General features: G+C 41.6%; 1 protein-coding gene across 2 annotated transcripts in view; it reads left to right on the top strand.

The window, feature by feature from the left end:
* Window positions 1-26973, top strand: part of si:dkey-122a22.2 (uncharacterized) — a 149594-nt gene that overhangs the window by 116187 nt on the left and 6434 nt on the right. For both annotated transcript variants that reach the window (XM_052023490.1, XM_052023489.1), the window contains exon 10: window positions 24746-24842. In XM_052023490.1, the coding sequence (XP_051879450.1) occupies window positions 24746-24842 (97 nt within the window). The remainder of the gene's footprint in view (window positions 1-24745; window positions 24843-26973) is intronic.

Raw genomic sequence — 26973 nt, 5'->3', positions numbered from 1 at the left:
GTGAATGGAGCAGATGCCAAAGGTTGCACATATAACAAAGAGATCTTAAAGGCTGAATGACTTTTGGGCTCACTTTAACATATCTCATGAGATCATGCTATTACTTGAGGCACTAGTCTGCACTTGTGAGAAGTGATACGCCTGACAGAGACCTCCTTGGCAACTTTCTGCCAGTAACCCCTGACTATAGCCCAGGAGAGTCTGCGTGGCCTCCTTGCACACAGTACATCCCTCATGTGGGTTTCTTGGCTTCTGCCCTCTGCAATTATGCTCCAGCCATATAAAATGAAGTAGTGCTCTCCAGTGGATGAAGGTGTTGTGTTTATCGCATTTGTGCCTGTATGGACTGGGTGCTGAGGTCACAGCTGCCTGGCTGGCTGCTGGCAGCTGCTTGACATTGCAGTAGAGATTTGAATGGTTCGTAACTAGAGCAACAAGTCATGATCCCAGGGAATCTGACAATGTTTTTTAAACTTCACAATGGAGCACTACAATGTCAATGTGACTGTTGTAAACAGTGTTAGGACATCATGCAATGCAGTTTCAGCTTCAGAGATAAAATAGTAAAGGAATTTCTATGTCAGTGTTTCAGGTCAATGACCTTTCATCATAGTCAGTGAAAGCTAGCATTAAGACACATTTTAAGCTGCAGAGAAAAAATGGAGCAGGACCTAAGGAGAAGTTCAATGATAAGGTGCAAAGTAAGGTTATAGGAAAAGGATTGTTGTTGCATAAAAAGTGAACTGTAATAGGTCAAGTATTACCTATTGACCTAGGTGTAACTGGGATAATTATTTTAATTGGAAACCAGTGGAGTGCTATAATGTTCCTAACTGATAAATGGGTTGTGCCTGGAACATGAGTCATGCCAATGTGGTATAGTCTGGGACCTTACCAAGTTTCCAGTTCATCAATGCAAATTTCCATTTATACAACAACTGTGTAGATTGAAAAGAAACAGCAATCTGCTTATGTGAGTAGTTGTCTTTGAGAACTTAGTTTCATTTTGACTTTCTAAGATAGTATGTCTTAAGATTGATTAATTAACAAAAGCAAAAGGTTGATTGTTTATTTCTATATTCATGAATTGTCAATTTAAAATGCAGCCTTCTATATCTAGCTTTTCAATAATGTACTTCTCTTCGTGTTGATTGGACTCTAAATTTGATTCTTAATTTCAATCATAAAAAAACCCAGTGATATTTAGTTATTATTGATGTTTTACTTCTCACGCTCAGTGGATTTGATTCTGCTCCCGCATATTTCTGCTTCTGCCCCCTTCCCATGTTTAAAAACTTTGCTTCACTTAGTGCACCTTGTCTTTTTCTAAACCTTCAATCCTACTCAACATGTGTCACCCTTCCAATGTCCCCTCAGTCTTTGGTCCTCCTCCTTATTGAATATCTGAACGTCAAGCTCCACTATAACTGGGAAAGAAAGAGGGATTTCATGAAGTAATTGTGAAGCAATAAGTCTAGAATGATTTACTTCAAGAACAAAAAAATTGCAGTTACAGGTAATTGAAATAGAACTGAAAAAAGAGAGGTACATGGAGAAGCTTGAGTTAATTAAGGAGAGCCAGCATATAGTTGTAAAAGTTAGATCATGTTTGACCAACCTCATTGAATGTTCTGATGCAATAGTAGAGAAGGTGTATGAAGGGACTGCAGTGGATGTTGCTTATATGGATCTTAATGAAGTGTTTGATAAATTACTATATAAAAGGCTGTTAACAAAACAGAGGCTAATTGAATAAGATGGTCAGTGTCATCCTGGGTAAAAAAAATTGACATAAGGACAATAAATGGTGAGACAGTGAACAATTGTTTCTCTGATTGGAGTATGGTAGATGGTGGTGTTACTTGAGGATTAGCTCTAGGTGTATTGATCTGTCTTTGATTCTGTATAAATAACTTGGATATTGGAACAGAGTAAAATTTCAAAATATGCCAGTGAGTCTGAATTTGGAGGTGTGGCAAACAGAAATGATGGTACTAACTGTCTGTAATTGGATGTGGATAGGCTTGCAGAATGTCCATCTATCATGGCAGGTATGATATAATACAGATAAATGTGAGTTGATACGTTTTGGCAGAAGGTATAGTGGGAGGTAATATAGATTTTATAGAGGCTTATTGTAAGGTTCTAAAGACTATGCACAAGCTGAGGGACTGAGGGCTTCATGTATTTGAAGGTAACAAATCACATTGAGACAGTAGTTTGGAAAGCCAATGAGCTTCATAAATAGGGGTACTGAGTACAAAAGCAGGGAAGCTATGCTAACCTTTATGGAGCGTTCCTGAGGCCATAATAAAAGGTTATCATGACAATTCAAACTTAGTTTCTATCTCCATCTTCATCATCCAAACATGCCCATGAATATAAGAATCCTGCAAATTTCATATTTCTCCTCAATAATCAAGATGTAGTCAGAGTTGTTTGAACTATTAGCTCACTCGTAGTGCCTTGGGCCATGGCATAATGATTTGATGACCTACATAAAAGGTTCTTTACCTCAGGGGACACTGAGAATAGTACTTTCACATGATTTCCTTCAACGTGGCCAACATTGGAGAATTCTTTCTCACAGAGTCATGCATCATGGAAGCAGACCCTTTGGCCCACTGAGTCCATTCCAACTATCAAGCACCCATACTGCAATAAACCTATACTGATCCCATTTTATTCTCCCCATCTTCCCATCTTCGTAGATTTTACAACTCACCTACACATTAGGGGCAATTTACAGTGGTCAATTAACCTACCAGCCCGCATGTCCTTTGGATGTAGAAGGAAACCAGAGCACTCGGAGGAAACCTACATGGTCTTAAGATGAATGTGCAAATTCCACATAGACAGCACTGGAGATCAGTAATGAACCATGGTCACTGGAGCTGTGAGGCAGGAGGTCTACTAGCTGTGCCACTCAAGGGCACAATTACATATGATGAAATGGATGTTCCACTAGATGGTGTGTCTTAGTTATTAAGGTTAGTCTAGTGGAGAATAATATCTGCAGTGTCATTGTTGAAGTGCACCTGTTATTTTTCTCAACTCTCTGCACACCACCGTGATTGTCTTGTTATTGCATTTCTAGTGAAACAAGGTCTAAATAAACAATTTTCATGGCTGATTTTCTGCCTCTACATCATTTTACTGCTCTGTCCCCATATCCTCTAATATCCTGAAATCAATTGACCTTGGTTTTGAATGCAATTAGTGACTGGGCCTCTTAGAGAATTCCAAATATTCACCACACTCTGAAGAAATTTCCCCTCACCTTCTGCCACCATCTAGAACATTGTACATCAGGAAAGTGATAGAATACTTCCTTCAGGCCTGAAGGTTGATAAATCATCTCGACCAGACGGACTACATCTGAGAGTCTTGAAAGAGGTAGCTGAAGAAATTATGGAGGCATTAGTAGGGATCTACTGTAGTCAGGGAGGGTCCCAGAAAACTGGATAATCGCAAATGTGACACCTCTGTTTAAGAAGGAAGGGAGGCAAAAAACAGGAAATTATAGGCCGTTTATAGACCTCAGTGACTGATAAGATTTTAGTGTTCATTATTAAGAATGAAATTATGGAGTACTTGGAAGTACACGATAAAATAGGGCAAAGTCAACATGCTTTTGTTAAGGGGAGATCTTGCCTGACAAATCTGTTAGAAATCTTTGAGGAGGTAACAAGCAGGTTAGACAGAAGAGACTTGGTGAATGTTATTTACTTGGATTTTCAGAAGGTCTTTGACAAGGTGCCACAAATGAGGCTGCCAAACAAGATAGAAGCCCATGGTGTGAGAGGCAAGGGACTAGCATGGATAGAAGATTGGCTGACTGGCAGAAGCCAGAGAATGGGGATAAAGGTGTCCTTTTCAGGATAACTGCTGGTGACTAGTGGGGTTCTGCAGGGGTCAGTGTTAGGATCACTGCTTTTCACCTTATACATTAATGATCTAGATGAATGAACGGATACAATTGTGGCCAAGTTTACAGTCGGTATAAAGATAGGTGGAGGGACAGGTAGTGTTGCAGAGGCAGAGAGTCTGCAGAAGGACTTGGACAGGTTGGGAGAATGGGCAAAGAAGTAGCAGATGGAATACAGTGCAGGGAAGTGCGGGGTTATGCACTTTGGTAAGAAGAATAAAGGTGTAGATTTTTTTCTAAATGGGGAGAGAATTCAGGAAACAGAGGTGCAAAGGGACTTGGGAGTCCTAGTTCTGGATTCCCTTAAAAATTAACTTGTAGGTTGAGTCAGTAGTAAGGAAGACAAATGCAATATTAACATTCATTTCGAGAGGACTAGGATATAAAAGCAAGGATGTACTGCTGAGGCTTTATGAGGCATTGGTCAGACCCCATTTGGAATATTGTGAGCAATTTTGGGCCCCATATCTAAGGAAAGATGTGCTGGCCCTGGAGAAGGTCCAGAGGAGGTTTTCAAGAATAATCCCAGGAATGAAAGGCTTAATGTATGAGGAGCATTTGATGTCTCAGGGTCTGTAGTCGATGGAGTTCAGAAGGACGAGGGGGATTTCATTGAAACCTACCGAATACTGAAAGGCCTGGATAGAATGGACGTGGAGAGGATGTTTCCATTAGTAGGAGAGTCTAAGATCTGAGGGCACAGGCTCAGAATAAAGGGATGTCATTTTAAACTGAGATGAGGAGGAATTTCTTTAGCCAGAGGGTGGTGAACCTGTGGAATTCATTTGCATAGGGGGCTGTGGAAGCCAAGTCATTGGACATATTTAAGGCAGAGATTGATAGTTCCTTCAGGGGTAAAGGGGTTAAGGGTTATGGGTAGAAGGCAGGAGAATGAGTCTGAAATAAAATCAGCCATGATTGAATGGTGGAGCAGACTCAGTGGGCCGAATTGCCACATTCTGCTCCTATATCTTCCACTTGCCTGGATAAGTGCAGGTCCTGCAACTCTCAAAAAGCTTGATGTCATCCAGGCCAAAACAGCCTACTTGATTAGTACCCTGTCCACCACGCTAAACATTCATTCCCTGGACCATTAACTCAAAGGTGTACCACCTGGAAAATGCACTGCAGTTACTTGCCTAGACTATTCAAACATCTTCCAATGCCATGACCTCTACCACAAGAAGAATAAGGGACAGCAGACACATAGGAACACCTCCGCCTGCATGTGTACCTCTAAGTTGTGCACATCGTGATTTGGAAATCAATCTCTGGTCGTTCATTGTTCCCAGATCTAAATCCTGGAACTCCCTATCCAACAGTACTGTGGTAGTACCTTCACCAGAAGGACTGCAGCGGTTCAAGAAGTCAACTCATCACAACTGTCTCAAGGGCAGTTAGGGGTAGCAATATATACCAGCTTTGTTGGTGATGCCTTGACCCCAAAAGTGAAAAACTAAACTGGGATATCAGGCTCTGGGACAATGGTGAACATATTGTCTGAGAGCCAGTGTGGGAGGAAAAGAAAAGCTGAGTGAGGTAGCACTCTAACACTTCCCCAGTACCAACAGAATTCTTGTGACTAGGTAAATAAAGATGGGCATATCTGCCGTGACCTGGAACACACTTTCGCTGTCACGTTCTCCAGGCCTGTTTCTGATCCAGTGGCCACATCCCAGGTGTATATTGCCAAGTTTATATTACAATAAATTATAACCAAAGCCTTCCACTGAGGTACATCCCACCTCCAGCGTAGAAATGAAATTTCCTGGCAAGGAAGTTCCATATTTTGGTCACTTCCTGTGGAAAAGAAATTCTTAATTTCCCTCCTGAATGCCCATGCTGCATTCAAAGACTGTTTCTTTGTTCTGGATTCTAGAAAATAGTTGTTCTACATCTGCTCAGTATTCAACTGTTTCCCATAAATCTGTTCTGGCTAAACAGCGGTCTGCTCCAGGGAATCAGTCTGACCCTGGGGTACTCTCATTTCCTGGAGAGGAGAAACATGTTCACAGGTGGTTTCTCTCTGTTCCTGGATCATCGCAACCTGCTCATGTGGGAGCCCCCTGTCTACTCCTGGAGAACAGCAATCTGCTGAAAGCAGCTTGTCTCCGTTCTCACCTATCAGTAACCTGTTTCTGGGCAACGGAGAGCAGAGCTCTCCTGGAACCAGCTAGAGTCTCCAAAAATCACTGACTTTGAATGGCTTCTTCTTGAGCCTCCTAAGAGCTGCTACATAACCCATTAGCCATTGTATAATAAATTATAACCAAAGCCTTCCACGGAAGTACGTGCCACCTCCAGCGTAGAAATGATATTTCCTGGCAAGGAAGTTCCATATTTCAGCCACTTCCTGTGGAAAAGAAGTCCCTAATTTCCCTCCTGAATGCCCATGCTGCATTCAAAGACTGTTTCTTTGTTCTGGATTCCAGAAGATAGTTGCTCTACATCTACTCAGTAGAATCATTTTATCAAATTAAATACTTCAATCAAACAACTCCATCAGTAAAGTTTGAGGGAATATAAACCAATGTTATGAAAGCTGTCTGCATAATTTAACTATTCCAGCCCTGATATTGATCTGAATTTTAATTAAATCATATTGTGCCCCTTCCAAGGGGTGCAGTCCCTATATCTTCATGCACCAGTCGATACTAATTATTGTTCCTCCCCCACCTCTAGACCCCATCAACAGAGTTTCATTGCCATGTCAGTTAATCTGGGGGGCCAGGAGAGAAACATACGAGAAATGAGGTTTTATACATCTACTTTTATAATACAAAACTTTTGATTATTTCTGGAGTCTGAGCCACAGTATTGACTTTATTTAGCTTAACAAAATGTGCAAGAATTAAAATTCAGAATGAGATTTGAAGGTGCTGCATTAAAATGTTTCTTCTCCAGAATGATGCACAAAAAATTGCAGATATATTAAACCACCGGGTATGCATCATCAGCCAAGTTCAGACAAGCCGAGTGTTGATAAGAAATGTAATTAACTGGATTAGATTTTTCTAAAAGGGTAAATTAACTTTTTTTATGTACTCCCAATGTATTGAAAGGGGTCAATGTTTTGCCTGGGTCCATATCTGGACTTCTGGTACTGTTTTTATTCTTAGACCTTCAAACATGTCATTAAGGAGTGATGCAAATCAAAACTTATTTAGAATTCTGATCAAATTTTCTGTTTTGCTTGCATAATTATGTTCATATTATCATGAGTTTCTCCTCAAGCTGTGTTTCCGGTGTGAGCTGATATTGGACTCTGTCACTCACAGGTGGTCTTGGTTTTGAAATGTAACTACTGGCTTGACTTATCCTTGTTCAACCAATGCTTGGGTGCTCTTGAAGCTTCTATGTTTATCAAAATGTGTTTAGTGAGATCATTCAGTGGACCCAGTGCAGACTAAGATATTTTGAACTGCTGGAGAACTTTGTAAATCCAGATGATTGTCTTTACTTAAACTTTAAAAAAAAAGTCTACTAGGGAAGTTTCTATTTTGCAACTTTTATTCTGACAGCTAATAATGCTATCCTTTAGCTTCTAATTTAATCCTCTACATGTCAATATGACTATGAACATGAAATCAAGTGACATTCATTGCTTTTGCTGCATTGGCTTGCCAAGTTGCAGTCCCTGTACATTTGAAATAAAACCTGACAATGTTGTTGGAAGCTCCAGCTTGCAGCTCTTGAGTGAGCTTGATGGAGAGGTGGGTTGTGAAAAAGAAGATTATGGAAAATTGGTAAACTTACAAGTGCAGAGAGTTGTGGACACAGCTCAGCACATCACGGAAACCAGCCTTCCCCCCACCACCCCCCCCCCCCCCCCCCCCCCCCCCCCCCCCCAGTGGACTCTGTCTATAATTCTCACTGCCTCAATAAAGCAGCCATCATAATCAAAGATCCCACCCACGCCAGGCATTCTGTCTTCTTCCCCCCTCCCATTGGGCAGAAGATATAAAAGCCTGAAAGCACGTACCACCAGGCTCAACGGCTTCTATCCCACTGTTATAAGACTATTGAATGGTTCCCTGGTACGATAAGATGGACTCTTGACCTCACAATCTACCTGGTTATGACCTTGCACCTTATTGTCTGCCTGCACTGCACTTTCTCTGTAACTGTAACACTTCATTCTGAACTCTTTTATTATTTTACCTTGTACTACCTCAATGCACTGTGTAACGAATTGATCTGTATGAACGGTATGCAAGACAAGCTTTTCACTGTACCTTGGTACATGTGACAATAATAAACTAATTTACCAAGAAGATTATGTATGAGGATAATGTTGTCATTATGGTTTCGCTTCTCAGCAAATAATGTCCAACTTTATCCCCTCCGTGGGTACAGGACATGGGCCTATCCTTTCTGTTATGTGTCAACTTGTCCATTAAAACATTGTTACTAAGTGTAATCTAAAATATATAGGAGATGTGGCCATTCTAATTGAATAGTTGGCCATGTGCGCAGACTGTGAGTTGAGCAATGAATTGGAAGATGAATTACTCTCATTCCTCATGGCTACATGGCTAACATAAATCTCCAGGACTACCTACTTACTCTATTTGCCTTCTGATTGCGTATCTGAAAGACATCTTGTCTTGAAGAGCAACAATATTTCCTACTTCCCATCGCCTCCCCGAAGGCCGTGAGTAGAGTGTCAAAAGCCTTGGGGCCAGAGCTCTCCAAAGTTGTACCATTCTTTGCTGTTCCTAGGCTGGCTTCACTTGTAGAATATCTGACCAAATATTCTCCAGCTCCAAAGCAAATCTCCATGTAAAAGCTACTAACTAGCTTTAAACAGTGCAGGATAGCTTTAAGTGGCTGGCAACACATATTGGCCCTGTGCAGATGTGTCCAGACAATGAACACTGCTGCTCATGTACATGTTGCAATTACTGAAATGAATAAGTCTGCATTCAACTGGCATAGAATAATCATGTATTGTGATACCCCGCACCTGGATTTAGGGACGAATGCATTGAGTCCACAGTGCTGTGATGATATTGAATGTACCGTCCAAGAGCTCTAAACTTAAGTCAAGACTATCCAGCATACGTATCTACGAGTACCCTCACTATAGGGAGATTATGCTGTATCAACCCACATTTCAAGGACTAGTTTACTTCACTACTTTAGTCTCTACAGAAAGGTCTAGCTGTCAAAAATCGCTATTTTGAATGGTGAGTCCCTCCTCCCAACCAAGGAGAGGATATTTCCAGCTAATGAAGCAGTTTAAACACAGTTTATTTTATTTTAAGTGAAACACATTTAATTCTAATAAGTAATTCTTAACAATGACTTACAAATGATTTCCAAACACAAGTACAACTCTTACAAGCTAGAAAGTCATACCAACAAGTTGCAGAGGACCAATATCCTTGCAGGCAGGTTTGCTAGTGTGGTATGGGTGGGTTTAAACTAGTTTGCAAGGGGGATGGGAACCAGAGGGATAAGTCAGTGGAAGAAGTGCATGGAGTAAGGTCAGATCTAACATACAGAGAGGGTTTGAGGATGGAGAAGCAGAGTATAGGGTATAAAAGTAGAAAGGTGGATGGGCTAAAGTGCATTCACTTAAATGCAAGAAGTATCAGGAATAAGGGTGATGAACTGAGAGCTTGGATAAATACATGGAACTATGATATTGTGGCTCTTGCAGAGACTTGGCTGTCACCAGGGCAGGAATGGATACTGAATATTCCTGGATTTCAGTGTTTTAAAAGGGATAGGGAAGGGGGGAAGAAGAGGAGGAGGGGTGGTGTTACTGGTCAAGGATACCATTACAGCTGCAGAAAGGGTGGATAATGTAGAAGGATCCTCTCTAGAGTCAGTATGGATGGAAGTTAGGAACAAGAAAGGAGCAGTTACTCTACTGGGAGTTTTCTATAGGCCCCCAGGTAGCAGCAGGGATACTGAGGAGCAGATTGGTAGGCAGAGTTTGGAAAGGTGCAAGAATAACTGGGTTGTTATCATGGGAGACTTCAACTTCCCAAATATTGATTGGCACCTGCTTAGTACCAAAGGTTTAGACGGGGCAGACTTTGTTAAGTGTGTCCAGGACATATTCCTGTCACAGTATGTTGACAGGCCAACTAGAGGGAATGCTATATTAGATCTAGTATTAGGTAATGAATTAGGTCAGGTGACATATCTCTTGTTGGGTGAGCATTTGGGGGACAGTGACCACTGCTCCCTAACCTTTAGCATTGTCATGGACAAGGATAGGAGCAGAGAGGACAGGAAGATATTTAATTGGGGAAGGGCAAATTATGAGGCTATAAGGCTAGAACTCGCGAGAGTAAATTTGGATGACATTTTTGAAGGGAAATATACTATAGGGATGTGGTCGTTGTTCAGGGATCTCTTGCAGGATGTTAGGGATAAATTTGTCCCGGTGCGGCAGAGAAGGAATGGCAGGGTGAAGGAACCATGGGTGACAAGTGAGGTGGAACAACTAGTTAGGAGGAAGAAGGCAGCATACATAAGGTGTAAGCAGCAAGGATCAGATAGGGCTCATGAGGAATATAGGATAGCAAGGAAGGAACTTAAGAAGGGGCTGAGGAGAGCAAGAAGGGGACATGAAAAGGCCTTGGCGAGTAGGGTTAAGGAAAATCCCAAGGCATTTTTCACTTATGTGAAGAGCTGAAGGATGATGAGAGTAAAGGTAGGACCGATTAGAGGCAAAGCTGGGAAGATGTGCCTGGAAGCTGTGGAAGTGGGTGAGGTTCTCAATGAATACTTCTCTTCAGTACCCACCAAGGAGAGGGGCCTTGATGACGCTGAGGACAGTGTTGGTAAGGTTAATGTTCTAGAGCATGTAGATATCAAGAGAGAGGATGTGTTGGAGCTGTTAGAAAATATTAGGACAGATAAGTCCCCGGGGCCTGATGGAATATTCCCCAGGCTGCTCCGTGAGGTGAGGGAGGAGATTGCTGAACCATTGGCTAGGATCTCTGGGTCCTCGTTGTCCACGGGAATGGTTCCGGAGGATTGGAGGATGGCAAATGTTGTCCCCTTATTCAAAAAAGGTAGTAGGGATAGTCCAGGGAATTATAGACCAGTGAGCCTTACATCTGTGGTGGGCAAGCTGTTGGAAAAGATTCTTAGAGATAGGATCTATGGGCATTTGGAGAATCATGGTCTGATCAGGGACAGCCAGCATGGCTTTGTGAAGGGCAGATCATGTCTCACAAGCCTGATAGGGTTCTTTGAGGAGGTGAGCAGGCAGATTGATGAGGGTAGTGCAGTAGGTGTGGTCTACATGGATTTTAGTAAGGCATTTGACAAGGTTCCACATGGTAGGCTTCTTCAGCAGGTCAGAGGGTATGGGATCCAGGGAAGCTTGGCCGTGTGGATTCAGAATTGGCTTGCCTGTAGAAAGCAGAGAGTTGTGGTGGAGGGAGTGCATTCAGATTGGAGGGCTGTGACTAACGGGGTCCCACAAGGATCGGTTCTGGGATCTCTGCTTTTCGTGATTTTTATTGATGACCTGCATGAGGGGGTAGAAGGGCAGGTTGGCAAGTTTGCAGACGACACAAAGGTCAGAGGTGTTGTGGATAGTGTGGAGGACTGTCGAAGATTGCAGAGGGACATTGATAGAATGCAGAGCTGGACTGAGAAGTAGCAGATGGAGTTCAATCCGGAGAAGCGTGAGGTGGTACACTTTGGAAGGACAACCTCCATGGCAGAGTACAAAGTTAATGGCAGGATTCTGGGTAGTGTGGAGGAGCAGAGGGATCTGGGGGTTCATATCCACAGATCCCTGAAAGTTGCCTCACAGGTGGATAGGGTAGTTAAGAAAGCGTATGGGATGTTAGCATTCATAAGTCGTGGGATCGAGCTTAAGAGACGTGAGGTAATGATGCAGCTCTACAAAACTCTGGTTAGACCACACTTACAGTACTGTGTCCAGTTCTGTTTGCCTCATTTTAAGGATATGGAAGCGTTGGAAAGGGTGCAGAGGAAATTTACCAGGATGCTGCTTGGTTCGGAGAGTATGGATTATGAGGAGAGACTAAGGGAGCTAGGGCTTTGCTCTTTGGAGAGGAGGAGGATGAGGGGGGACATGATAGAGGTGTACAAAATATTTAGAGGAATAGATAGAGTAGACAGACAGCACCTCTTTCCCAGGGCACCAATGCTCAATACAAGAGGGCATGGCTTTAATGTAATGGGTGGGAAGTTCAAGGGAGATATCAGAGGGAGGTTTATTACCCAGGGAGTGGTTGGTGCATGGAATGTGCTGCCTGGGGTAGTTGTGGAGGCAGGTACATTGGTCAAATTCAAGAGATTGCTAGATAAGCATATGGAGGAACTTAAAATAGAGGGATATGGGGGAGGTAGAGGTTAGATAGTCTTAGGCGCGGTTTAAAGGTCGGTACAACATTGTGGGCCGAAGGGCCTGTATTCTGCTGTACTGTTCTACGAAGTCATCCATTGCAAAAAGTAAAGGCTGAAGAATGAATTCTAGGTCTCTTTCTGTAACCCCTTTCCCTCTGTCGTTCCCCTACCCTGACTGCTTTCTAACATTTATATGTTTTTTTCATGTACTTGGCATCATTGGCATGTGATGTTTTTTCAACCACATTTTCAGGCCAGGTGACTGGAGTGTTTAATTAAGTAAATGTGGATCCCATTGTTCTCTTGTTTATGGAAGAGTCTGAGCAGGGAATATTGGTTAGAAGTTTAACTTAGCAAACAACAAACATCTTGAGCCTTGGACAATTTCTGCTGTTTTGGCAAAAGGGATTTTAGCTTAATGAGCAACCACTACTTGACCTTTGGATAGGTCATGCTGCTGTGCTAAAAAGGTGAGGTTGGCATTGAGCCATTTTGGGGCCTGGAAAGTGAATATCCACCACAGTGCCAAAAGCAATTGATCTGCTGGTTGTACACAATTATTGATATTACAATCTGTAACTATTTCTGAAGGAGGTTGAGGATGATGGTGAATATAGTAAGCAACCTCTGCCTTCAGTAATATGTTTTCATTTTGTAGGAGGAAATCTGTCACTTCTGTTGGCCCTAATACACTGAGATTAGAGACAAATATAGAAGAGTGATGCTTATTCAACATTAACTTCAAAAAAGTAAATTTCAGTAAATATATTTAAAATTCCAACAATATTGTGTAAAATCTATTGAACTGCAGAGCTAGCTGAATTTCCTATCAGACTGTGGAGAAACATTGTAGCAATCAACTATATGTGAAGATTTTATAATTCTTGCTTCATACTTCTTTAATAAAATCAGATTTGCAGAAAGGGAGTAAATCAGCAGATAAGGCAAGAGGTTACAAAAATAAGAAAAGGACAAAACTAAACACTCTATATTGAATGCACCTAACATTCAAAACAAAATTGATGGACTGAGAGTGCAAATAAAAATGAATAAATATGATCTGATAGCCACTACAGAAACACGGCTGTAGGGTAACCTAGGTTGCGACTGGAATATTGAAGAGTGCATGATATTTAAGGGCAGGAAGTTAGGAACAGGAAGGGGTCAATAACTTTACTGGGTGTTTTTTATAGGCCGCCCAATAGTAACAGGGATATCAAGGAGCAGATAGGGAAGCAGATCCTAGAAAGATGTGATAATAACAGTTGTTGTGATGGGAGATTTTAATTTCCCAAACCTTGATTGGCATCTCCATACAGTGAGGGGTGTAGATGGGGTGGAGTTCGTTAAGTGTGTTCAGGAAGGATTCTTGACACAATATGTAGATAAGCCTACAAGAGGAGAGGCTGTGCTTGATTTAGTATTGGGAAATGAACCTGGACAGGTGTCAAATCTCTCAGTGGGAGAGCACTTTGGAGATAGTGATCATAATTCTATCTCCTTTACGATAGCATTGGAGAGAGATAGGGACAGACAGACTAGAAAGGTGTTTAATTGGAGTAAAGGGAATTATGAGGCTCTCAGGCAGGAAATTGGAAGCTTAAATTGGGAACAGATGTTCTCAGGAAAAAGTACGGAAGAAATGTGGCAAATATTCAGGGGATATTTGTGTGGAGTTCTGCATAGGCATGTTCCAATGAGACAAGGGAGTCACGAGAGGATACAGGAACCGTGGTGTACAAAGGCTATAATAAATCTAGTCAAAAGGAAAAGAAAAGCTTACAAAAGGTACAGAGAGCTAGGTAATGTTAGAGATCTGGAAGAGTATAAGGCTAACAGGAAGGATCTTAAGAAGGAAATTAGGAGAGCCAGAAGTGGACATGAGAAGGCCTTGGTAGGCAGGATTAAGGAAAACCCCAAGGCATTCTACAAGTATGTGAAGAGCAAGAGGATAAGATGAGAAAGAATAAGGCCTATCAAGTGCGGCAGTGGGAAAGTGTGTATGGATCCGGAAGAAATAGCGGAGGTACTTAATGAATACTTTACATTAGTATTCACCACGGAAAAAGATCTGGGTGATTGTAGTGGGAACTTGCAGCAGGCAGAAAAGCTTGAGGATGTAGATATTAGGAAAGTGGAGGTGCTAGAACTTTTGGAAAGCATCAAGTTGGTTAAGTCACCGGGACCAGATGAGATGTACCTCAGGCTGCTGTGAGAGGCGAGGGAGGAGATTGTGGAGCCTCTGACGATGATCTTTGCATCATCGATGGAGATGGGAGAGGTCACAGAAGATTGGAGGGTTGCGGATGTTGTTCCCTTATTCAAGAAAAGGAGTAGAGATAGCCCAGGAAATTATAGACCGTTGAGTCTTACCTCAGTGGTTGGTAAACTGATGGAGAAGATCCTGAGAGGCTGGATTTATGAACATTTGGAGGGGTATAATATGATTAGGAATAGTCAGCATGGCTTTGTCAAGGGCAGGTCCTGCCTTACGAGCCTGATTGAATTTTTCCAGGATGTGACTAAACACATTGATGAAGGGAGAGCAGTAGATGTAGTGTATATGGATTTCAGTAAGACATTTGATAAGGTACCCTGTGCAAGACTTATTGAGAAAGTAAGGAGGCATGGGATCCAAGGGGACATTGCAATGTGGATCCAGAACTGGCTGGCCCACAGTAGGCAAAGGGTGGTTGTTGAAGGGTTGTATCCTGCATGGAGGTCGATGATCAGTGGTGTACCTCAGGGATCTGTTGTGGGACCCTTACTCTTCGTGATTTTTATAAACGACCTGGATGAGGAAGTGGACGCATGGGTTTATAAGTTTGCGGATGACGTAAAGGTTGGATGTGTTGTGGATAGTATAGAGGGCTGTCAGAGGTTACAGTGGGACATAGATAGGATGCAAAGCTGGACTGAGAAGTGGCAGATGCAGTTCAACCCAGATAACTGTGAGGTGGTTCATTTTGGTAGGTCAAATATGATGCCAGAATATAGTATTAATGGTAAGACTCTTGGCAGTGTGGAGGATCAGAGGGATCTTGGGGTCCGAGTCCATAGGATGCTCAACGTGGCTGCACAGGTTGACTCTGTGGTTAAGAAGGCATATGGTGTATTGTCCTTCACCAATCGGGGAATTGAATTTAGAAGGCATATGGTGTATTGTCCTTCATCAATCAGGGAATTGAATTTAGGAGCCGAGAGGTATTGTTGCAGCTATATAGGACCTTGGTCAGACCCCACTTGGAGTACTGTGCTCAGTTCTGGTCACCTCACTACAGGAAGGATGTAGAAGCCATAGAAAGGGTGCAGAAGAGATTTACAAGGATGTTGCCTAGATTGGGAAGCATGTCTTATGAAAGCAGGTTGACGGAACTCGGCCTATTCTCCTTGGAGCGACGGAGGATGAGGGGGGACCTGATAGAGGTATATAAGATGATGAGAGGCATTGATCAGGTAGATAGTCAGAGGCTTTTCCCCAGGGCTGAAATGGTTGCTACAAGAGGACACAGGTTTAAGGTGCAGGGGAGTAGGTATAGAGGAGATGTCAGGGGTAAGTTTTTAATTCAGAGAGTGTGAGTGCGTGGAATGGGCTGCCGTCAACGGTGGTGGAGGCGGAAACGATAGGGTCTTTTAAGAAACCTTTGGATAGGTACATGGAGCTGAGAAAAATAGAGGGCTATGGGTAAGCCTAGTAATTTCTGAGGTATGGACATGTTCGGCACAGCTTTGTGGGCCAAAGGGCCTGAATTGTGCAGTAGGTTTTCTATGTTCTATGTTCTAAGTTGGAAAAGGTAGACAATTGGCAGTGGGTTCATTTGAGAAGAATGACCTAAGTTCAGGATACTAGGGTGTAAAACAGTCTTGCATTGAGCTGAGAAATAATAAATGCAAGAAGCCACTGAGAACAGTGGTGTACAAGCCCCCTAACAGTAACCACATGGTACGAGACAGTACAAAGCAAGCAATGGTAGCTTGTCAGAAAGGTGCAATTGTAATCATGAGGGGTTTTAATCTAGGTATGGTTGGGAAAAAGCAGATGGGCAAAGGTAGCCATTTGACAAGTTCATAGAGTGTTTTCGTAATAGTTTCTTAGAACAGCACTTTCTGGAGTTAATCAGAGAACAGGCTATACCAGAAAGTGCTGTTATAGATGAAAGTGAGAAACGAGATAGAATGAATTAATGCTCTCATAGTGAAGGTGTGTGTAGGTAGTAGCGATCATGATATGATTGAATATTATAGTTAGTTTGATTGAAGGAAGGGGTGCCATGCTAGCATGTTCAACTTAAATAAGAGCAATTATGAGGGCATAAAAGTGGACTGGCAAATAAGATAAAGGTTTTGGTCAATAGAAATGAAGGGAATCTTTAAGAATTCCCAAAATGTATATATCCCAAAAGAATAGCAAAATTCCAAGTGGAGCACCCACCCAATCCAGTACCAAACTTAAAGAAAAAAACATAAATATGCAAAAATTGGTGGCAGGTTAAAAGACTGGACAAAATATAAAAGCAGCAATGACTAAAAGATTAATAAAGAAGGTAAAATTAAAGTGCATATTATATCAATATTGGAAAAAAGATAAAAGGTTAATGAAGTTGGTCCTATAGGAAGTGATTTTGAGGGATGAACATTAGGAAATAAGGAAGTGAATTAAATGGGTATTTTACATCAGTCTTCTCAATAGAAGATACAAGTTACATCCCAGAAATAGCTGTAAGTGGGGAATTGGAAGGAATAGAGAAACTTGGAAAACTTACAATTAGCAGAGCAGTGGCACTATGGAATTTGCAGAAGTTGTTCCCAGTAGATCTTCCTATGGTGTAAAAATAAATGGTTATGGAGATGGTTTTAATTTTCTAAAATTCACTATAGCTAGGGAAGGTTTATTAGATTGGAAGATAGTGAATGTAAATCCTCCATTCAAAAGGAGAAAGATAGGTTAGTTTAAGACTGCCATTTGGAAAATCTTAGAAGCTATTATTAAAGGCATTATAGCAGGGGCCGCTGAGAAAAAATCAAGATAATCAGCCAAAATCAGCATGGTTTTGTGAAAGGCAAATTGTGTCCAATTTATTGAACCGATTTATTGAAGTTCTTTGAAGAGGTAATGTGTGCTGTGGATAAAGGGAAACCAGTAGATGTGGAATACTTAGGTTTTCATAAGACATTTGATAAAGTGCCACATCAAAGGTTATTACAGAATATAAAAGCTAATGGTTTAGGAGATGATATAGTGGTGGAGATGGAAGATTGGCTCTAACAAGAAACAGAGATTTGTTCAAAACGTTATGTGGTGTTCCACAGGGTTCAGTGCCGGGGTCTCACGTTTTTACAATTTATATTAATGAAGGGAGTTGATGGTATGGTGCTAAAATCTCTGATGACACAAAGATTAGGTAGGAAAGTAAGTTATGAAGAGGATATAAGGAGGCTACAAAGAGATATAAATAGATTAAGTGAGTGGGCAAAAAATGGCAAATGGAGCATTGTGTAGGAAGGGGAAATAAAAGACTGCAGATGCTGGAATCTGGAGCAAAAATCCAACTGTTCGAGGAATTCAGTAGGTTGAACAGCATCTGTCGGGGAAAAGAGATGTAGGAAGATGTGAAAGTGTCAATTTTGGTAGGAAAAATAACAAAAAAAATTTCCAAATGGTGAGTGATTGCAGAAATTTCAGATGCAGAGGAATCTCGGTGTCCTAGTGTAAGATTGACAAAAGGCAAGTGTGTAAGTAATTAGGAAAGCTCAAAGAATGTTACTGTTTCTCTTCTTCTGAGGCCATTTATTGGGATTGAGGATATTTCTAGTTTTGGGCATTCTGAGGTGACTGGTGAAGCCAATGAGGGAACCGCAGGTTGTTTCACAGGCAGGGCAGGATGTGCCTGACTGGGTGGGCAGATGGGTACTTTGTGAGAGAGTACTCACACAAGAGTGGCTGGGGAGATGGTGCAGGGGGCAGGGTTTCAAGTTTTTGGATCATTGGAACCTGAACTGGAGGGGAACCAATATGCTGGCAGGGATATTTACTAATGCTACTGGGGAAGATTTAAACTAGCTTCACAGGGGGATGGGAACCAGAAAAACAGGTCAGTAAGTGAGGGAACGGGCAGGAGGGCATATATCGGGGAATGTAGTGTTAGGCAGTCTCCTGATAACAGATGTGATGGGACGAATGGTTTGAAGTGTTTGTACTTTAATGCTTGGAGTATTATGGGCAAGAGTGATGAACTTGGGGCATAGATCAGTGCATGGAACTATGACGTTGTAGCCATTACAGAGACGGTTGAGGGAGGGACAGGAATGGGTGATCGATGTACCAGGGTTTTGAAGTTTTAGGAAGAATAGAGAGGGGCGTAAAAGAGGAGGAGGAGTTGCAATACTAATTAGAGATAATATATCAGCTTCACTCCGGGGAGACATAATGGAGGGCTCGGATACAGGGTCTATATGGGTAGAACTCAGGAATAGGAAGGGTGCAATCACTCTCTTGGGGGTGTATTATAGACCTCCCAATAGCCACGGGGACGTTGAGGAATGGATATGCAGACAGATTAGGGAAATGTGTAAAAATTACAGGGTTGTGGTCATGGGAGGCTTCAACTTCCCTTATATAACTTTGGACCCTTTTAGTGCAAGGGGGTTAGATGGGGCAGAATTTGTTAGGTGAATCCAGGAAGGGTTCTTAAATCAATATGTTGACAGTCCAATAACGGGGGGGGGGGGGGGGGGTGAGGGGGGAGGCTATTCTGGACCTGGTGTTGGCCAGGTGACTCACCTATCAGTGGGTGAGCAATTGGGGAACAGTGACCACAGCTCACTAACTTTCAGGATAGCTATAGATAAGGATAGGTATGGGGCTAGCGGGAGGGTTTTAAATTGGAGCAGGGCTAATTATGAAGGCATAAGGCAGGAACTAGGTAGAGTAAAGTGGGAAAACCTTTTTGCTGGCAAGTCCACGTCGAGCATGTGGAAAGTGTTTAAGGATCAAATGCACAAGGTACAGGATAGGTATGTCCCGATTAGAAGGAAGGACATGAATGGCAAAATAAGGGAACCTTGGATGTCTAGTGAAGTAATGAACTTAGTCAAGAAGAAAAAGGACAAGTATGTAGAGCTTCGTAAGTTAGGATCAGACCAAGCACGTGAGATCTATAGAGAAGCTAGAAATGAACTCAAGAAAGGAATTAGGAAAGCCAGGAGGGGCATTCTATACCTATGTCAGGAATAAGAGGATAACGAGGGAAAGGGTAGGACCACTTAAGGAAGGGAATCTATGTTTGGATGCAGAGGATGTGGATGAGGTTCTGAATGAGTATTTCTCTTCAGTATTTACCTAGGAAAGGGACATGCAGGACGCAGAAACTGGAACTGAGGGCGGAAACATTTTAGGGCATTTAGAGGTCAAGAAGTAGGTAGTGTTAGGTCTCCTAAACAGTATTAAGGTGGATAAATCCCTGGGGCCCGATGGGATATACCTCAGGTTACTGAGGGAGGCGAGAAAGGAAATTGCTGGGGCCTTGACCAGTATCTTTGTGTCCTCTTTGACCACGGGTGAGGTCCCGGATGACTGGAGAGTGGCTAATGTTGTTCCTCTATTTAAGAAAGGAACGAGGGAAAATCTGGGAAATTATAGACCGGTGAGTCTCATGTCAGTTGCAGGGAAATTGCTGGAGAAAATTCTTAAAGATAGGATATACAAGCATCTGGAATCCAATTGCTTGATTAGGGAAACCCAGCATGGCTTGGTGCGGGGCAAGTTGTGTCTTACTAACCTGGTTGAGTTTTTTGACAAGGGCAACGAGAGAGACTGATGAAGGTAGAGCTGTGGATGTCATTTGACAAGGTCCCACATAATCAGTTAATCAAGAAAGTTCGGATGCATGGGGTCAGTGGAGAATTGGCTGTGTGGATCCAGAACTGGCTTGCCCAGAGAAGACAAAGGATGGTGGTTGAAGGGACTTATTTGGGCTGGAGGCCTGTGAGTAGTGATGTTCTGCAGAGATCTGTACTGGGACCTCTGCTGTTTGCGATGTACATAAATGACCCGGATGAGTATGTTGATGGGTGGGTTAGTAAGTTTGCAGACAATACCAAGATTGGTGGAGTTGTGAATAGTGTACAAGACTGGCAACAGATACAGCGTGATTTAGATCAGTTGCAGATGTGGGCAGAGAAATGGCAGATGGAGTTTAACCCGGATGAATGTAAAGTGTTGCACCTTGGTAGGACTAATGTCAGGAGGCAGTACACTCTTAAGGGAAAGACCCCCACAATGTTGAAAAGCAGAGAGACCTTGGGGTGCACGTCCATGGCTCATTGAAAGTTGCTACACAGATAGATAGGATGGTTAAAAAGGCTGACGGAATACTTGCTTTCACTAATCGTGGTATTGAATATAGGAGTCAAGAAGTTACTGTATGATGCATCTCTACAGATCTCTGGTTAGGCCACATTTAGAGTATTGCATGCAATTCTGGTCACCTCACTATAGGAAGGATGTTGAGGCTTTAGAGAGGGTGCAGAGGAGGTTTACTAGGATGCTGCCTGGATTAGAGGTCATGTGCTATAAGGAGAGGCTGGACAAACTTGGGCTCTTTTCTCTGGAGTGGCAGAGGCTGAGGGGTGATCTGTTGGAAGTGTATAAAATTATGAGGGGCATAGATAGGGTGGACGAGCAATATCTTTTTTGCATTATTGAGCGATCCAATACCAGAGGGCATACATTTAAGGTGAGAGGGGGTGGGTTCAGAACAGATGTGAGGGGTACGTTTTTTACTGAGAGAGTGGTGGATGCCTGAAATGCGTTGCCTGACAAGGTGGTGGAGGCAAATTCACTGGTGGCTTTTAAGAGGGCCTTGGATGGGCACATGAATGAGAGGAAAATAGAGGGATATGGGGATTCTGTAGGTAGAAGGGAATAGCTATGTCGGCACAACATTGTGGGCCGAAGGGCCTGTTCTGTGCTGTACTGTTCTATGTTCTATGTACTCTCCTTCCACCCTTTATTCAGGGCTTCTGTGTGCACCTCCTGCAGTGACTTCAGGTTCTCAGCTGAATATTCCTCTTCTGCTTGAGTGCTTGTGGACCAGGGATTGCCACAGTCAATACTTGAATTCTCAAGGCGGCTTTGAAAAGAGGTTTTTTCTCTCTCTGTAATCTCTTCATATGACAGAGTTGAATTGAAGTGTCTGATTTGGGAGTCTGGTGTTGGTCATGCAATAAGTGTGGAGGTAGCTGAGTTTAATTAGCATGTCAATGCTGGAGATGTTGGTTTGAGAGAGACCGCTGATGCTGTTTGACTTATCCTTCCAGTGGATCTTTATTAGAATAGAAATGTGTATATAAATAGGGAGATAATGCTTTAGTTATATAGGGCATCGATGAATTCACATCTGGAGCACAATATACAGGTTTGGTCTCCTTATTTAAGGAAATATGTAAAATGTATTGAATGTGTTTCAAAGAAGATTTATTAGGTTGATATTTGTCAGTATAGGCAGTTTGCCTATGAGGAAAGAACTGGACAAATTAGGCTTCTATCCACTAGAGTTTAGAAGCCTGAGAGGGGACTTGATTGGGACAAATGATATCCTGAGGGATTTTGACAGGATGGATGTGGGGAGGATGTTTCATTGTGTGGGAGAATCTAGAACCATGGGTCACTGTCTGAAAATTAGGGATTGCCCATTTATGGTGAAATGTTTTCTTTGAGAGTTGTGAATTTTTGGAACTCTTTACCTCAAAAGGTGGGAAGGGAAGTAGGAGCAGACTTTTAGAATATTTTTAAGGCAGAGGGTGAGTTTTGATAAGCAAGGGGGTGAAAGGTTATGGGAGTAGGCAGGAACCGGAGTTGAGATTACAGTCAGATTAGTCATGATCTTAATGAATGGCAGTGGTGCTAGAGGACCAAATGGCCTATCCTGCTTCTAATTCATATAAGCAAATATGCTCCATTTTAAGGCTGTCTTTTAACTGTTTATGAAAATAATTAGCATGCGTTACAGCCTGTATTGCTCCACTATGGTCCACATTGCTGTCCAGGTGGTACTTGTTGTCAATAAACTACTTTCTTTTCCCTCTTTCTCTTCAGTTTTTATACCTTATTGCTCCTCTTTCTACCTTATTTGGAATTTCCTGTCCAGGCCAAAAGAAAGTCAATTTTGTTACACTCGGCAACATTGGAATTTTTAAATTTCCCAACAATTGTGCTGCTGGTTCAGTGCAGGTGAAGGTCACATTCAATAGTTTATATTCATTCATTAGGCACTGCTGACACTTCATAGGAGCACCTAGATGAGATATGAGCAAGCAATATACATTGCATGCAGGAAGTTAGGAGCAGCATTTATTGTGTCACACACATGCAGACAATAAAATAGGAATACAATTTTCAAATTGCAAATGGACTAGCTTCATACCAAATGTTTACCTCTCAAGGGCAGCGCAGGCAGAGAATTAAGATATTTGGTAAAAAACCTGGGAGGAAGCAAAATGAAATATGGTTTGCATTGAGGAGATATGATTAGGATTGCAGTGCCTAGAAGGGTAGTAGATGTAGATTCATTCCTATCAGAAGAGTATTGGATGTATATGTGAAGGTAAAATTTGTTGGGATAAAGTCAAAATGCAAGTTGTCAGACTAATTGTATTGCCTTTCCAAAAAACCAGTAAGATCCAATGGCCCAAAGAGCTACCTCCTATGATGTTTAACTCTAGCCTAGTGCAGTTACTGGAGTCTTTCCCTGGTGTATCCCAGGGCACCATCTTTGTACCATACCATTCTGCAGTTTACCTACTCTTCCTTGGTGTTATGACTCAGAAGAATGGAAATAGTTTTCGCATGACTGCCTTCAATACTTTGATCTGCTTCACTATCTCCTCCTGTAGTCCCATGGCTGCTGCCATTCTCATAAATTTATAATGTTGTACAGCACAGAAATGGGCCCTTTACCCACCATATCTCTGCTGACCTTTTTGCCCATCTACAGTAATCCCATTGGCATGTATTAGGAACCATATCCTTCTATGCCTTGCCTATTTAAGTGTCTATCTAAATGTCTCTTAAACACCACCTCTGGCAGAGTTCCAGACATCAACCACTGTCTGTGTAAAATAAAAATTACCACTCAGATCCTCTTAAAACTCCTTCCTCTCGCCTTAAACCTATGCCCTCTTGTTTTTGATGCTCCTGCCATGGGAAAATGATTTTGACTATCTACCCTCTCTGTGCCTCTTGTAATGTAATATACTTCTATCAGGTCATCCCTCAGTCTGTTTTGCGCCTGGGAAAACAAGCTGATTCTGTCCAGTCTCTCCCCATAACTAAAGACCTCCAATATAGCCAACATGCTGATGAATCTCCTCTGTATCCTCTCCAAAGGAATCACATTCTTCCCATAGAGTGGTAACCAGAGTTGTGCAGACAATACTCTGTGCAGCCTAAACAGTGTTTTGTAAAGTCGCAATGCAGCGCCCCAACTCTTATATTCTATGCCCTGATCTATGAAGGCAAGCATGCCATATACATTCTTCACCTCCCTATTGACCTGTGTTGCCACTTTTAAGGACTTCCACCCCTCTGTCTCTCTGTTCATCAACATTCCTTAGTGTCCTAACATTTACTGTATCTGTCCTACCCCTATTTGACTTCCCCAAATGCACCCCCTCGCACTTGTCGGGATTAAATTCCACCTGCCAATGCTCTGCCCAATTTTCAATCTGATCTATATCCAGCTATGTCCTTAGACAACCTCCTTTGCTGTCCACAACACCATCAATTTTCATGCCTTTGCAGACTTACTAGTCATACCTAATGTCTGTCAAAGACATTCTGTGAGTGTAGCTAGCTGATGTGCTGTGCCTGGCCCTATGCTGCATTCCCTCACTGAAGCAATGGGAGCTGGGCTCCAAGTGGAAGATTACCCATGGAAACAACACAGCTAGGGATCTCAGAGCTATGGACTGAAGCCATCAGCTACTGGTGCAGTTCAGTCGATGTAGAAAACAAAGTTACAATAACACAAAATACATTTATATGTTGAGCAAACAAATGGTTATATTATTTAACCAATAGCTTCTTGGTTCTTCATTTTTTTGGTAAAATTGTACTTACTTGCAGTTTTAACATGGAAATCCTTTTAATGAAAGCGTTTATGATGGAGCATACATTGGGTGAAATTGAAGATGAATTATTCTTGTCAGTTGTAATTCTTCATGCAAAGTAAATGCTTGTAAGGAAAGCAATAATTTCCTGGAAAATGTGGTAACCAGACTTTCATTCTGCCCAGTAAATGCAATAATTATAAGTAACAGTTGCAACATACAATAAAACTTGCAACTTGAGAAAGGAGGCAAAAGGTTCTGAAATGATTCCTTATGGTATTTGTTGTCATGGTATCATGGTAAGTTATGCATGTAACCTCATGTAAGGTATTGCCTCTTAAGTTATTTTATTTTTTATTACAGAGACATTTCACACTTTAAACCTCTCTCCAGCGCAACTTCTGTAACTGTGATCACAGGAGACCATTATGATGAACAGCTTCCTGATTCTCTGAACAAGGCAAGTACTGTATCTGGATCAATGGGAACTCACAGTATTATATTTTTAGCCTGCTGAGAATGTGAAAATTCATTTGAACCAACATTTATTTAATGTGCAATAGTTAAGGGATTGTAAGGTCATCTTCCAAAGGGGTGTGAATGGCATCCAGCTCTCAAGAAGGAGATGGTCCTTTTAAATTCCATTGGTTGTGTTATGCAACAATGGACTTTGAGTTATCTGAATAATTATCTTTGAATTATCTATTTGGTTTTGAATTTTAATTTGTGAACAATGAAAATCAACAAATTGAGTTAGTAATTATGGATATTGATGGCCACCACACAGATGAAATTACATTTGCTGAATAAGCACCAGGTTTCTAAACTATATTAACTTTATGGTGTATTCATCTTTGTTATTTCTGGAAAACAGGATATTTGCAGTTGCAAGTAGTTGTTTTAGTCAGGATTTTATTTGAAACTTATAATATTGAGCCTATCATTTTACAATGTTTTGTAGACACAAGCAGGTGATAGCTAAGGACTTGTGTCACATTATCTTAACCATAGCTAACAGTTGAGCATTGACATTTAAACTTGGCCCAAGTTTTATGCTTGCACCTGTCCATAGACTTTGCTGAGCAGCAAATTGTTTTAATCAAGATCCATACATCAAATAACAGCGCACCTCATCAACTAATCTCAAATCTGAATCCTCACCAAGACTTGCAAATGGCTAAAGCGAATAAAGTCTGAAAATTGGCGCGGATGTTATATTGGTAATTGCCCCATACCCATTCAATCCAATGTCAATGCTGAACTGTCAGCTATATGGTTAAGATAATGTGACACAAGTCCTGACTAAAAAAAAACTCTTTGCTCGGTATAAGGAGCCAAATCAGGTTGGATTAGGCCTTTTGTCCAAATGTTATACTGGTGGTTCCTGCCTACTCATATTTACTTGGACTGGTTGCAAAGAGCTAAACAAACTAATTCCACTCCCCCCAACCAAATTCCTACCATCTCACCATCATTTTTAGAACTTGCTGGATGTCAAAATCATTGGACTATATTTATTTAAAGGGAACTACTGGAATCACTAGGCCCTGCATCTTCAGTGAGCACTTTGGACTTGTACTCGAAACTTTCCCTTAAAGGCCTTAATGATCATTTTCTTATTGCCGGCTACAATTTAGCATCCTTCTTTTGAGGCCACTGTAAGTTAGACAATAGCAGTAGAAGGAAAGAAAACTTAATTAGAAAGTTACAACCATTCAGTTTACTATTCCTGTGCTGGTTCTTTGAACGAGCACTTTTACTTAAACTCACACTGGATTATAGACAAAACAAAACAAGTTCCTCACCTCCAAATACCTACTCAGCCTCCTTTTAAAATTAGGATGTCAACTTTCATTATCTTTCCAGGAAAGATTCCTAGAAGCTGACAACAAAGAACTCATCATTTCCTGTGATGATCTTTTGCCAATGGTTTTGAATCTATCAGTTCTGGTTATTAACATAATCACTGAAGTGTTTTGTCTTTCCCCGCCTTCTCTATAAATCACATTAATTATCTTCAAAGCCTATATTATGTCAGCTTTTAAATTTTCTCTGTTCCAAGGAATACCGACTTAACCTCTCAAAAACGAAGTCCTTCATCCCTAATAACATCATAGTAAACTACATCTGTAGCTTTTCGAACAGTTTCATATCTTTCCTGTCCAGAAATATACATAGTAAACCAGCTGAGGTCTAATCACTGATTTATAATCTTCTGGTAGAACCACATTTGCAGATATTCTAGGGTGCGATAATCTTCCAGTTATCCATAGATATGGGGGTTGGTGTCAGAGGACTGAAGAATTGTAAATGTTATGCCCTTGTTCTATTATGTGAGCAAGGTAAACCCAGAAATCCAGGCCAATCAGTTCAATCACAGTGATGGCAAAGCTTTCAGTAATAATAATGCAGAACTAAATTAACAGTACTGTGGATGAGTGTGGATTGATAGGTTTAGAAAAGGCAAGTCTACTTAATTAGCTTAATTGAGATTTTTATTAATGTGGCAAAGAGAGCTAATGAAGGGAATGCGGTTGATATGTTCATGGACTTCCAAGGAGCGTTTGATAAGGTGCTGTGACATGAAAGTT

This window comes from Pristis pectinata, chromosome 9 (genome assembly GCF_009764475.1).
Source record: "Pristis pectinata isolate sPriPec2 chromosome 9, sPriPec2.1.pri, whole genome shotgun sequence".
Taxonomy (NCBI): Eukaryota; Metazoa; Chordata; class Chondrichthyes; order Rhinopristiformes; family Pristidae; genus Pristis; species Pristis pectinata.
This window is presented reverse-complemented; position numbering and strand designations above follow the sequence as displayed.